Source organism: Eriocheir sinensis, chromosome 4 (assembly GCF_024679095.1).
Source record: "Eriocheir sinensis breed Jianghai 21 chromosome 4, ASM2467909v1, whole genome shotgun sequence".
Classification (NCBI taxonomy): domain Eukaryota; kingdom Metazoa; phylum Arthropoda; class Malacostraca; order Decapoda; family Varunidae; genus Eriocheir; species Eriocheir sinensis.
This window is the reverse complement of record NC_066512.1, coordinates 24,918,692-24,930,913: the sequence shown is the minus strand read 5'-3', so window position 1 is coordinate 24,930,913 and position 12,222 is coordinate 24,918,692. Positions and strand designations below refer to the sequence as shown.

The 12,222-nt window shown below is 41.6% G+C and overlaps 2 protein-coding genes across 2 annotated transcripts; both read left to right on the top strand.

Moving 5' to 3' along the window:
* The first annotated feature begins 6 nt into the window (after positions 1–6).
* LOC126980912 (uncharacterized) lies at positions 7–12,205 on the top strand. The gene is made up of 9 exons (XM_050831358.1): positions 7–138; positions 4,979–5,037; positions 5,281–5,455; positions 6,049–6,149; positions 7,040–7,114; positions 7,748–7,839; positions 8,759–8,882; positions 9,718–9,807; positions 10,927–12,205. The coding sequence occupies exons 2-9, from the start codon at positions 5,017–5,019 to the stop codon at positions 11,074–11,076; spliced, it is 828 nt and encodes a 275-aa protein (XP_050687315.1). The 5' UTR covers positions 7–138; positions 4,979–5,016; the 3' UTR covers positions 11,077–12,205.
* Positions 1,969–2,607, top strand: LOC126982334 (uncharacterized). The gene has a single exon (XM_050834343.1). It carries the CDS (start codon positions 1,969–1,971, stop codon positions 2,605–2,607), a length of 639 nt encoding a protein of 212 aa, XP_050690300.1.
* Positions 12,206–12,222: the final 17 nt, after the last annotated feature.

Below are 12,222 nucleotides of genomic sequence, written 5' to 3'. Positions count from 1 at the left end.
AACAGGTAAATACGAGGCTCAGTACGATAATCTGGCACCGATGCTCCCGCCCCGCGCCAGTCAACACGGGTCGTCGAGCGGTGCGCCTCCTCTTCGTGTTCTGTGCTCCTGCCGCTGTGCCACGACCCCTGCAGCCCGGTGAGTCCTGCTGCCGGCCCTTATTACTCTATGCTGCGGACAGGAGGAGACACAGAGTAGCGGGGGAGCGGGGTAGTGACAGGGGGGAGTACGCGGATTCGTTGATTTGGTTTTGTTTGTTGTTTTGGTTGTCATGGTTGATTTGTTTGTTGTTTTGGTTGTCGTGGTTGATTTGTTTGTTGTTTTGGTTGTCGTGGTTGATTTGTTTGTTGTTTTGGTTGTCGTGGTTGATTTGTTTGTTGTTTTGGTTGTCGTGGTTGATTTGTTTGTTGTTTTGGTTGTCGTGGTTGATTTGTTCGTTGTTTTGGTTGTCGTGGTTGATTTGTTTGTTGTTTTGGTTGTTTTACGGGTATTATTATTATTATTACCTTATTTACCTTACCCTACTTATCTTACCTACCTTACCTTACTTACCTTACCTTACCTTCCTTACCCTGCTTACCTTACTTACCTTACCTTACCTTACTTACCATACCTTACTTACCTTGGTAAATATGGAGAATCACTACGCGCCTCCAATATTCCTCCCACGGCAATAATAAATACATGCTGTTGTACTACTCTACGTTTTACCGGCACATCAAACATATACTGCGTCTACAAGTGATGATAAGAAATAACAGATAATATTCCTCCCTCTTCTTCTCTCTCCCCTTCCCTTTGTTCCCCCTTCCCCTTAAGTAGCAATAAGTTACTATCCCCAGGGTGGAGGAGGGGGAATAGACCTCTGACGGAGTTGCCAAAATAATAACTCTTTTACTGGTTTGCGCAGATAAAAAGATCCAAGTCATATTTTGCCTATGAAAAAAAAATAGTCTGCCTTTGAAAGTGACATACCTACTTCAGCTGAATAATTTGTTTTGGTAAAGGTCCAGTATAACTCTGGCGCCTTAATTTTGGTCTGTTTTCTTCCAAACCTTCACAAAATCCTTTGTACACATATAATACATTAGTAAGAAGTGGCAGACAAATGCCACCTACCCTCTACCCCCAACAAGCTTGGGGACCTGTGGCTTTACCATGTAGCAGCGACAGGCCAAATTTTTGCCATAATATAAACCCCCTTAAATAGATGATGTATAAACTGATCACAAATGCGTAGATATATATCATGAAATGGTTTGCGTGAGTGATGATTTTTTTCTCATTTTTCTTGCTTAGAGGGGCCTTTAAGAAACATGATCCCCACAGCTACCGGGTTAAGATATACCAAATAAGCCAATACCAACATAAACCACACAGAGAAATGAGTCTTCAGATAAAGTAAGTGGGTGATATGGACTGTGCATATCATTATAAGAGAAGTATATATCGATGGCAAGGTTTTTCATACGGTTGATTGCGCTTATGGTTGTAAATTTAACTGGGCTGGCTTGTGCAAATTTTTATGTTCCTGCCACTACTCATATATCGCGTTCTGTCCATGTGGAGAACACGAGGGGATCTGAGGAGGTGGCAGAGGCATAGAAGCTCATACATTCCTTAGTTTGACAAGATAGTTTATTTTACATACCTCCTGGGAGCAAATATGAATAAATTGTGAGTATTGAATTTAGATCGAGTGTGAAAGTTCAAGAGAAAGAGAGGGAGAGACAGTTACTGAGGCTTAGAATTAATGATCAAAATAATGTCACAATAAAAAAAATAAAGAAAATCCAATGTCCTAAACTTTGAACACTATAACTTATTTAATTCAAGGTAGTCATCAGTACTTAAATGAGTAGCCAACATGTGCCAGGGCAAAACAGTAACAACCCTCTCTCTCTCTCCTTTTCAGCTTTCACAAGAGTTCCGTAAAAAGTGCCGTAGGTCATTATGCGCGATCGTAAAATGGAGTGCGTGGCGGACCAGTCATCGCAGGGACAGGAAACACCGGACTCTAGCACGACCTTCACCCCTGACAAGTATAAAATCGTTCTGCTGGGGGACGGAGGGACAGGGAAGTCAAGCTACGTATCCATGCTTACGAACGCAAGCTTTAGGAAGGAGTACATCGCCACCTTGGGAGTAGAGAAGCAGGAAATCTCCCTCACCACCTCCCATGGACCTTGCATCGTGGCTCTCTGGGACACGGCTGGGCAGGAGAAGCTGGGTCCTTTACGTGATGGTTACTACGCCGGTGCCCACGCTGCGTTCATCTTCTTTGACGTCACCTCCCGCATCACGTACAAAAATGTCCCCAACTGGCACAGGGATGTCTTGAGGGTGTGTCCGGATGTCCCCGTCGTCCTGTGCGCGAATAAGATCGACGTGAAGGAAAGGAAGGTGAAGAGTAAGGGTATCACGTACCACACGAAGGAAAAAATGGGCTTCTACGAGATGAGTGTGAAGGAAAGGATATGCCTGAAGGAGCCACTTCAGTACCTCCTTCAGCAGGTAACCAAGGAGCCTGAGCTGACCATCAAGGACTCAGTGGATGCAGAGCTCTTCAGTGGTGTTGGGGAGCTCAGTCTGCTGCAGCCCACATAGATATGAGCTTAGGTGTGTGCAGGTGCTCTGTAGGGTGGCTGTATTAAACCATCACATGTATGCCATCATCTGTGAGGTGCTCTGTCCAGGTGGTGGACTATATTGAACTATCTAACATCAGTATGCCTTTCCCTGTGATGCTTAGGATTTATCTTATTGATGCAAACTGCTTCTGTTTTGAATCATATTAAAACTTGATGATGTAGAGTTAATGGAGTGTTGCTATTTAAGTGTAGGAGTGTTTGAATTCTTTTATGAAAATTATTGATTTTTATAAACCACTTTATGAATTAATGGATGGCATGTAAAGACTGTGTCAGGAATAGCATGACGGGAATGGTATGTGAATGTGTCGTCTGCCATATTTTACTGGTTGATCATTTCATCTTTTCGAGTGTGATTGTTTTCTTGTGTAAAATTTTATTCATCACTTGCCTTCACACACCCTGTGCAGAGGATGGGCTGCTTGCCGATGAGGAGCTGACGACAGCTGGCCAAGTAGTTGTCACCGACTTCCAGTGACAGCTGGTTTATTTTGAATCTGACTTAAAAATTGTGTTGTAGAAATATATTCTTGATGTACTCGTGTCATAGAGAAGTATACATATATGATGCATTATAAAATCAGATTGTCCTGAGACTTTGTGTGTGAGTGCTGTGTCATGGCTCTTGTGCTCCATGTCTGACGTTTACTATTTTCTGTTTGTTGTCTGACTTCCAGTTCTATGAATTGTGGAAAGAAGTGTTGTGGTGTTGACAAGCAAGAGTCTTATTATTGTTAAGGAATGTTTGGTTGAGTTGTTACTTTTGACAGTGTTGTTTCATCTGATTTCTTACTCCTTAGATAATTTGTATTTTTAATTCATAAGATTTGCTCAGAATAAAAGTATTTTTCTATTGAAGAAATTTTCTCTGCCATGTTCAGGGGTCACATGTACACTTTGCATTGACTAAGTCACATCAAGGCATATACATGTACATCAAACAACAACTGGTAACGACCATGTACTGCAAATACTTGTGTAAAGTCAGTCCTGCATAAAAGTCAACCTCCTTCCTCAAAGCTGCCATAGTAAACTGAATTATGGTTGTAGGAGGAATAAATTATAAAAACCACACAGAAAACTAGTATCCATGTAGAGCTTGACTCACTAAATTTGACCCTAAAATTGTTGTGAAAAAAGGCTGTAACACAAGTATTTGCAATATATCACAGCAATTTCCCTGTTATGTATAAAAGCAGGATATGTTATGTATACCAAACCAGTCTACCAAACGTGTCTCATTTCCTTCAAAGAGGATATGGAGATTGTTTTGCCTATTCTATATATCTTGCCTTGGAGCCATCACATACTTGACAATATGGTTACCTGCCTGGTGCTAAAGATGAACCCAACAAAACGGCAGGAATCATATCACTGGGCCACATCTGGATACATTCATAGTCCTGTATTTCCAAACTTCTCAGCCCCTCAGTATTCATGAATTAAAGTTTCTCATAGAAGCTGAGATTGTTGTGGATGGCCTTATGACCCCAGTGGTAGTTGTACAATGATTTTGCGAATGAAAACCCGTCTAATCTTCTATATTGCCTTGGAAAGTATTCATAAGGAGGGAATGAAGTGTTTGAGAGTTACATACCAAAGTTATGTATGGAAAGAAATTTATTTTGTCTGGAATGAATCCGAGTAAAAATTATCTCGGTTTTGAAATTATCTACATTGCATAATTTGAAATATTGTTATGCCACCCCCCCACCCAGATTGCGTCACGTTACGCATCCAAACAAACAACACATCCACACAAACAAACACGCAAACAGACCCACTGGTGTAACAGTATTATGGGAAACAGTATGATGCAACCACAGCAGCATTATAATTAAGAATATCATACATCACAATAGGCTATGTGGTATTTATTGATATTGTAATTGACTCCAAGTAATGTTTAGTTTAGAAGTGCAGTCCCATTGGCATTCATAACATAATCATAAAATTTTAGGCTTTAACCCGTCCGCTGCGATTGGGATGGATTTGGCTTTCACTGGTAGCATGGTAACATAATCGTCCCAGTCTTTCTCTGCCTCTGTGGTGGATAGTGGAGTGTTTCCCAAGTGGTATTGGTATGCTGGATATCCCTCCCAAGGTGCAGGACTTTACATTTTTCTTCATTGAACTGTAGAAGCCACTTTTAGTTCCATTCCTGTAGCTTGGTGATGTCTTATAGGAAGTCCGCATTCAAGTGGTTAAGCAGAAAGTGTACAAACATTTCTGAAACTGGAATAGGAATGTGTGTAGTTATGCTTATAATTATATTTATTCCTTTACTTATTTGTTTATTTATTCATATATATTTTTGTTTGCCTTAGGTGCCCAGTGCTTGTAAGGAGGAGGTCTGCTTGTGGCCATGGACATCAAGCACAAGGAGGTGAGTTGTTGTGCTTGGGAGACGGTGAAGAGGTTGTGTTGTGTGAGACTCCTCTTTGATATACTTTTTATTTTAATTCTTGTTTTATTATATGTATTTATTTGTGCAATTCCATTTTTATTTGCTTTTCTAATTCTTGTTTTATTTTATGTATGTATTGTGAGATTCCTTTTTTTATTCTTTTTTTATTTTAGGTTAGGTAAGGTTAATTTATTTTTATTTTAATTATTTGGTTTGGTGCAGGTGGTGGACTGGCTGAGGGAGGTGTACGGGGCTGAGCAGATCCCTCCCTACGAGAAGACCGAGCGCAGCATCACCGTCCTGCACCAGCTCATGACCGCCAGCCGCCACTCCGAGGACAACGCAAAGATCCTGGCTGAGGACTATGCCATCAAGGCTTCAGAGTACAATGCTGAGGGTATATATATAAGCAGTTTACTCCTGTGTGCATTGACCTAACAAACCACAACAAAAACCTTGCCACTGATGTATAGTTATTTATATATTGCACGGTCCATATCACCCACGTACTTTGTCTGTTTCCCATCTGTACTGTATCTATCCTTTCTGTACTTGATCTGTATCCTATCTGTACTTTATCTGCATCCCATCTGTATTTTATCTATCCCATTGTACTTTATCTGTATCTGTAGACATTTCTCGCTCTGGTTTACATTTGTATTGGCTTATTTGGTTTATTATAAGAGTTCGCTTTCATGCTTCATTTCCTCTCACACTCCTGGGGATCTTGTGGCTATTGTAACATTCTTGTTCTTTAGTGCTGAAAAAGCCAACATATTCCAGTCTACCTTCGAGATTTGCTGGAATTTAGTCGCATGTACAATGTAATTCTGCTTTGTTTTTGTACCACGTAACTTGTCCAGACAGGGTAAGTTGTACGAAAATGTTACTACTCTGAAAGTATATAGTTTGTTATAATTGTTATTCTTATAGTCAACTCTGTAAGGTGTTAATGACTCCCTTTTTTGCTGAATGCCATTGCCGGGGCAGCCAGACAGCTCAGGAAGTGGAGGGAACCTGTGAAAATTTCTCCGGATATGTTATCGGATGAGGGACAGGCTCGCCTCGACGCGCTGGCACACACGGCCGAGGTTGGTCTTTCCTTTGTTAACCCGGTAGCAGCGGGGATCATGTTTCTTAATGGTCCCTCTAAGCGAGAAAAATGAGAAAAAATCATCACTCGCACAAACCATGTCATAATATATATCAAAGCATTTGTGATCAGTTTATGTATCATTTATTTTTTGGGGTTTAAATCATGGTACAAATTTGGCCGTCGCTGCTACACGGTAAAGCCACAAGTTTGGCCCGTCGCTTCTACCAGGTTAATGATATTCCTTCTTTTTGTTTTAGTTATAGCATATACATTATGGCATCTCTTCCTCTATATTGTTATGATGATAAATGTATTGAAAACTGTATGCTATTCCCTATTCCTGTCCTTTCACCCTTTCTTTCAATGATAATTATGGTCAGACTCGGTTACGAAGTCCGGTTGGGTTTCAAATAGTACGTAGCTGACATATGAGAGAGTGATATATTGAGGGTGATGCGGCAGTGCTGTGAAGAGGTTCAGACCCCACCCAAACAGACTTCATATTTGTGATGGACTGCAATTCATATTTTAGTGTTGATTCAGTTGTATGAGTGTTTCAGATAATCATATATATGGCATAAATCGGAAGTGTACAGGTCATCATGTTAGAGTAAGCTATGGATGAAAATGTAAGATTAACAGAAAATATTTTAGAGAAGTCGTGGGAACCAGGAATACAAACTAACATACTTTCTTCTTCTTTTTTTCTTTGTTTATACAGTCCATCTTCTGCCATTCTTGGGGTTGGACTTGCCGTGATCATCCTCCTCTATCTTACTTGATCCAGTGCTAATCCTTCCTCTATACTTCGTCTATCCTTCCTCTATCCTTCCTCTAATTCTTCCTCGACAAACTGACCTTTACTTTGTCCCAATTTTTTTTCAGGTGCTCGATGTTCAGACGCCAACGAGCACCAACATTATTCTTGCCGTAAATGAAATGGAGATGAGCCACATGCAGGTGAGTGTGGTGATGGTGGTGGTGATGATGGTTGTTTGGGTAGTGTTGGTGGTGATGGTGGTAGTCTGGGTGGTAATGTTGGTGGTGATGGTGGTAGTGTGGGTGTTGGTGGCAGTGTGGGTGGTGATGATGGTAGTTTGGGTGGTGATTGTGATAGTGTGGTGATGGTGTGGGTGGTGTGGATAGTGAAGACACAGAGCATAATGATATTGATGACCTCACCTTTCTAAACATTAGGACAGAGTAGTTTTCTTCCTGATATGAATACTAAGGGGAACAGTTGTTATTATTATTATTATTATTATTATTATTATTATTATTATTATTATTATTATTGTTGTGATCCATGAATGAGCATCAAAGTAAGGCATAAAATTGACATATATCCAAACAAGAGTCCCCTCAATATTGTGTTTGAATCGACAAGCATCACCTCCCCACCCAAAACTAACCTCTTCTCTGACCTGTTGTTCTTTTTCTTTTGTTTTGAGCAGTGTCTAGTGGGCTTTTTTTGTTATTGGTTTTGTTTTTTGCCCTTTAGCTTCCTCCCTTGCTATAAAAAAAGAAATACCCTAATGTGAAACTATCCTGCCGTTGCTGCCGTGAGTGTTACAAGACCCTTTCCCGCCCCAGGTGCTCGCCGAGAGAAAGCAGGAGCAGACCCGCACCTCTCGCCTGTTGGAGATGAACCGGGAGGTCTCACGCAAACTGGAACAGATGAGAGAGTAAGTTAGTGGATTGTTGCAGTGTTGAGTGTCGTGTGTGTGGAATAAGTAACTGTGAGATCTTGTGCCGTGTTGTGGAGTGTTGCTGTGTTGTGTTTGTGGAATAACTGCGAGGTCTTTCATAGATGTGAGGAGATAAGAGAGTGAGTTAGTGAAATGATGCGGTGTTGAATCATGTCTTGAGTGTGTTGTCTCTGGAGGTCTTGTGCCGAGGTGAAGAGATAAGAGGGTAAGGCTGTGGAGTGTTGCTGTGCTGAGTGTGTTGCAACTGTGGGAGGTCTTGTATGAATTTGAGGAGATAGAGTAAGCTAGTGGAATGTTGTATTGCTGTGTTGATTGTGTTGTCCCTGGAATAACTGGGAGGGTGAGGCTGTAGAGTGTTGCTGTGTTTTTAGAATGTGTTTAACCTGGTAGCTGCAGGGATCATGTTTCTTAAAGGCCCCTCTAAGCGAGACAAATGAGAAAAAATCATCACTCACACAAACCATTTCATAATATATATCAACGCATTTGTGATCAGTTTATGCGTCATCTATTTTTTTGGGTTTATATCATGGCAAAAATTTGGCCCGTCGCTGGTACACGGCAAAGCCACAAATTTGACCTCTTGCTGCTACCGGGTTAAGTTGTGTTGAATCATCTGTGTGTGGAATAGTTGTACTGAGTGACACTCTTATTCACATTTTCCATCTGTACCAATTCTCAGGTAGTACTCTCCTAACCTTAACTAACTCTTTTATTCACTTTTTTCAACTATTATCTGTTACCAAGCTGTGTTCCCCTGAGTCACAATCTCATCCACCTTTTCAATCCTTACCTATTTTCAGTTAGTCTTCCCCTGAATCACAATGTTATCCATCTCTCCCATCTTAACCTGTTCTTAGTTAGTCTTCCCTTCAGCCACAATTTTCTCTCACAGGATCTATCAGCAGGCAGAGGCCACCTGGAAGCAGCAGCATGAGGAACACGCCAAGAACCAGAAGCAGGAGAAGTTCATGAAGGGGAAGTGTAACAACTACCTGGCGGACATCAGCAGCTATGAGGTGAGTGTCCGGTGATTGACGGCATAAGTCCCTGCAGAGTTAGGCCGAATGGGCACGCATTTCTTTGTGATCTGCGTCTTGTGTCCATTTCTGTCTGCTTCTGTTTCTCTGTCCACGTCAAAATGAAAAAAAGGGGTGGGGGTAGTTTTACAGTCCAAAACAGTGTTATTAACCCGTCCGCTGCGATTGGCACGGATTTTGCCTTCACTGGTAGTCTGGTCACGTATACTCCCAGGTCTTTCTCTGCCTCTGTGGTGGATAGTGGAGTGTTTCCCATGTGGTGTTATTATGCTGGATTTCCCCTCCATGACTTTACATTTTTCTTCATTGAATTGTAGCAGGCACTTTTTGTTCCATTCCTGTAGCTTGGTGATGTCTTCTTGTTGGAAATCCGCAGTGATTTGCGGGATTTTTTTCATTATTTTTTCTCTTTTTGCCCTTGAGCTGTTTCCTTTACTGTAAAAAAAAATGTAATAGTCTTGTTAAATCTTACGATACTTTACCAAACAAAAAAAATCAGATCCAATCAAGTTCACAAATGAGTTGTCTTGTGCAAATGGCAACATTCTTGTTCTTTAGTGTTGAAAAAAGCCAACATGTTTCAATTACCTTTAAGTTTAGTTGCTTCTCTTTTATACTGCATAGCTGGTTCAGACAGGGTAAGTTTTACAAAAAGTTACTGCTGTCTGAAAATATATCAAAAATTGTCATGAGGAAAGATTATGCAGCCTTCACACGATAAAAGAAAATATATACAACCCTCCTGAAGAATGTTACACTTCCTTGGTAATGTTGTGCCTTTCCTTTAATGTCTCCTTATGTTGCTTGTGTGCAGGCAAGGCTGAACCAGGTGGGCATGACAAAGGGCATCACACACCAGGCCCTCGGCAGACAGTGGGCTGAACTGCAGGGGCTGGAGAGGCAGGTGAGGGGCTGTGTGTGTGTGTGTGTGTGTGTGTGTGTGTGTGTGTGTGTGTGTGCATTTACCTATTTGTAGTCTACCAGGCCCGAGCTAAGCTCTAATAGTCCCGTCTCCATATCTACATTCATCCAGCCTTTCCTTCATTTGTTGGATGCTGCTCGCCTCCACCACCTCTTCCCGCAAGCTGTTCCATGTGTTAACACTTCTATGTGGAAAACTATACTTTTTCAAGTCACTCAAACAGGTACTTTTATTCAGTTTCTTTCCATGTCCTCTCAGCCCCTGTGTTCTCGCAGTTGAGAAGAGATCATCTCTATCCACCTCATCAAACTTATTTACCAACTTATATAGCGTGATCAGATCTCCTCTTTCCCTTCTTTGTTCCAGTGTCATTAAGTCCATCTCCTTCAATCTGTCGTCATACATCATATTTGAGAGTTCTGGGACCATTGTAGTTGCGCTGGTACCCATTCACTGGTGGGTGGATTGAGGCACGGTTGAAAGGAGACTGCCCATCCATCTTCACTCCACCAGGGAACCACTGTACTATAGGGCTTTGTGTGTGTGTGTGTGGTCCATTCTGGCAGTGGCATAGTTTCGGGGTCTGCATATGAGGGGGACCATGGCAAGGGCTAAGATAACTGTGGAGGGACACAATACCAGTTTTAAAAAAGTACATCATTTACTTTTTTTCTCACTTTCATAAGGAGGCCCCTGTGGTGGCCCAACTTTTCTTAGAAGAGGCCAGAGCCCTTGATAAGACCCCCCATAGCTACACCTCTGCATTCTTGCCCTAGGTACTGGAAATGCCATAGCCTTGAACTCAGATGCCAAGAGCTACCTGGCCCTGTTAACTTAAATAGGTTCTTAATTGATAACTTCATATTTGTGTTGTGTACAAGACTTCTATTCTCATGGTTACCACTTTTTATTTATTTATTTATTTTTTTACAACAAAAAAAGCAGCTCAGAGACAACAAAAAGAAAGTGTAGAAAAAAGACCGCTAACCATTGCTCCTATAAAAGACAAAGTAAAGAGTAGCCAAAAGAGAGGTCAATTTTGGGTGGAGAGGTGTCTTAAAATTGATACACTCCATTTGTGGTCCTTGCTCTCTCCCCCAGGTGAGTCAGCTTGAGGAGCAGCTGAGGAGCTACACACTGCCCCCGGATCTAGCGCTGGCCCAGGTGGAGGTGGAGGCCGCCCGACAGGAGCTTGCCTCAATCATGGAAAAGGTTTTCGCCGCATGCAAACAGTCTGGCGGCCCACGCTGAGGAATGAAAGAGAGGAAGAGGACATGATATTGTTTTGTAGTTATGAGGGAAGTGGAAAAAAGAAAAGGAGGAAGAAGAGGAAGAGAGAGAATGGTGGAGGAAAGAAGGAAAGGTGAGAGAGAGAGAGAGAGAGAGAGAGAGAGAGAGGGAGAGAGAGAATAATTACCATTGCACAGATTTACAAAGATATCCAGACCACAGAGAGAGAGAGCGAATGAGCAGTGCATGAAATTAAAGGACTTGTGTGTATGTATGTATGTATATTTTTCTTATGACATTCCTGACTATTCTTGAGTACACCTGAGACCAACTATTATCAAAGTTCTTGCTGTCATAGGACTGCTTAATTACTACTACTACTTATAAGATATGTGCTGTATTACTTTTTTATTGTTAAGAGATAAATCATAACTATAATAACAAAGTGCGCAGTTGTCCTTTCCTTTCCGATAATGTTGCCTCCATCTTATGTCTAAAAAATAAAAATAAGAAAAAATCGTAAATGCCGTAATAGTTACAATGCAATTACTGTTTTGTTATTAATTAGCGCAGGAGGTGGAATATATTATCAATTCATATTTTTCTACTAAGAGAAATGCAGACTAAATTAGCTCTCAAGTACTAAAAATAATGAACCTGAGTGGTGAACCCGCATATGTGATGAGGTGAGGGCTTAGGAATCATGTTTTTGTATGAGGATAAAATACATGTACGGTAGTGGGACGGATAGGAAGAGTGGTCTATCGCGTGCCGTAGTTTTAAGTCACCATCCTTCTACACGACCATAAAGAAGTCTATTGATCTTGAATGGCTCTTGACCCGCGGGGGAGGACGGGGGGCTGAGGAAGAGGTGATGAAGTTTCCTTCCCACACCTCCACACACCCCAGATAGTGAAAATACGAGCCCTGTGGATGTTACTGGGTGGGATAGGAGTGGTTCATCAATTTATTGAGGCGAGTGGAGTGCATGAGGAGTGGGAAAAGAACCAGCGTGCCGGGGTAGGGGGGCCCCGTGTTGTGGTGGTGGGCAGTGTTGCCGAGCCCGGCGCTGCACCCCGCAGGACATGCCTACCTGCAGGACGCCAAAAAATTATAGACTTATGACTGTCATAATAAAATGAACACAGTATGAAGTGTATTATTTTT

Bases quoted from the DNA above. Each gene is read 5' to 3' on its own strand.
- LOC126980912 (XM_050831358.1), top strand. From the start codon at position 5,017: ATGGACATCAAGCACAAGGAG. The intron at 5,038-5,280 runs GTGAGTTGTTGT...GGTTTGGTGCAG, and splicing joins TGGACATCAAGCACAAGGAG to GTGGTGGACTGGCTGAGGGA. The intron at 5,456-6,048 runs GTATATATATAA...TTGCCGGGGCAG, and splicing joins TTCAGAGTACAATGCTGAGG to CCAGACAGCTCAGGAAGTGG.
- LOC126982334 (XM_050834343.1), top strand. From the start codon at position 1,969: ATGGAGTGCGTGGCGGACCAGTCATCGCAGGGACAGGAAACACCGGAC.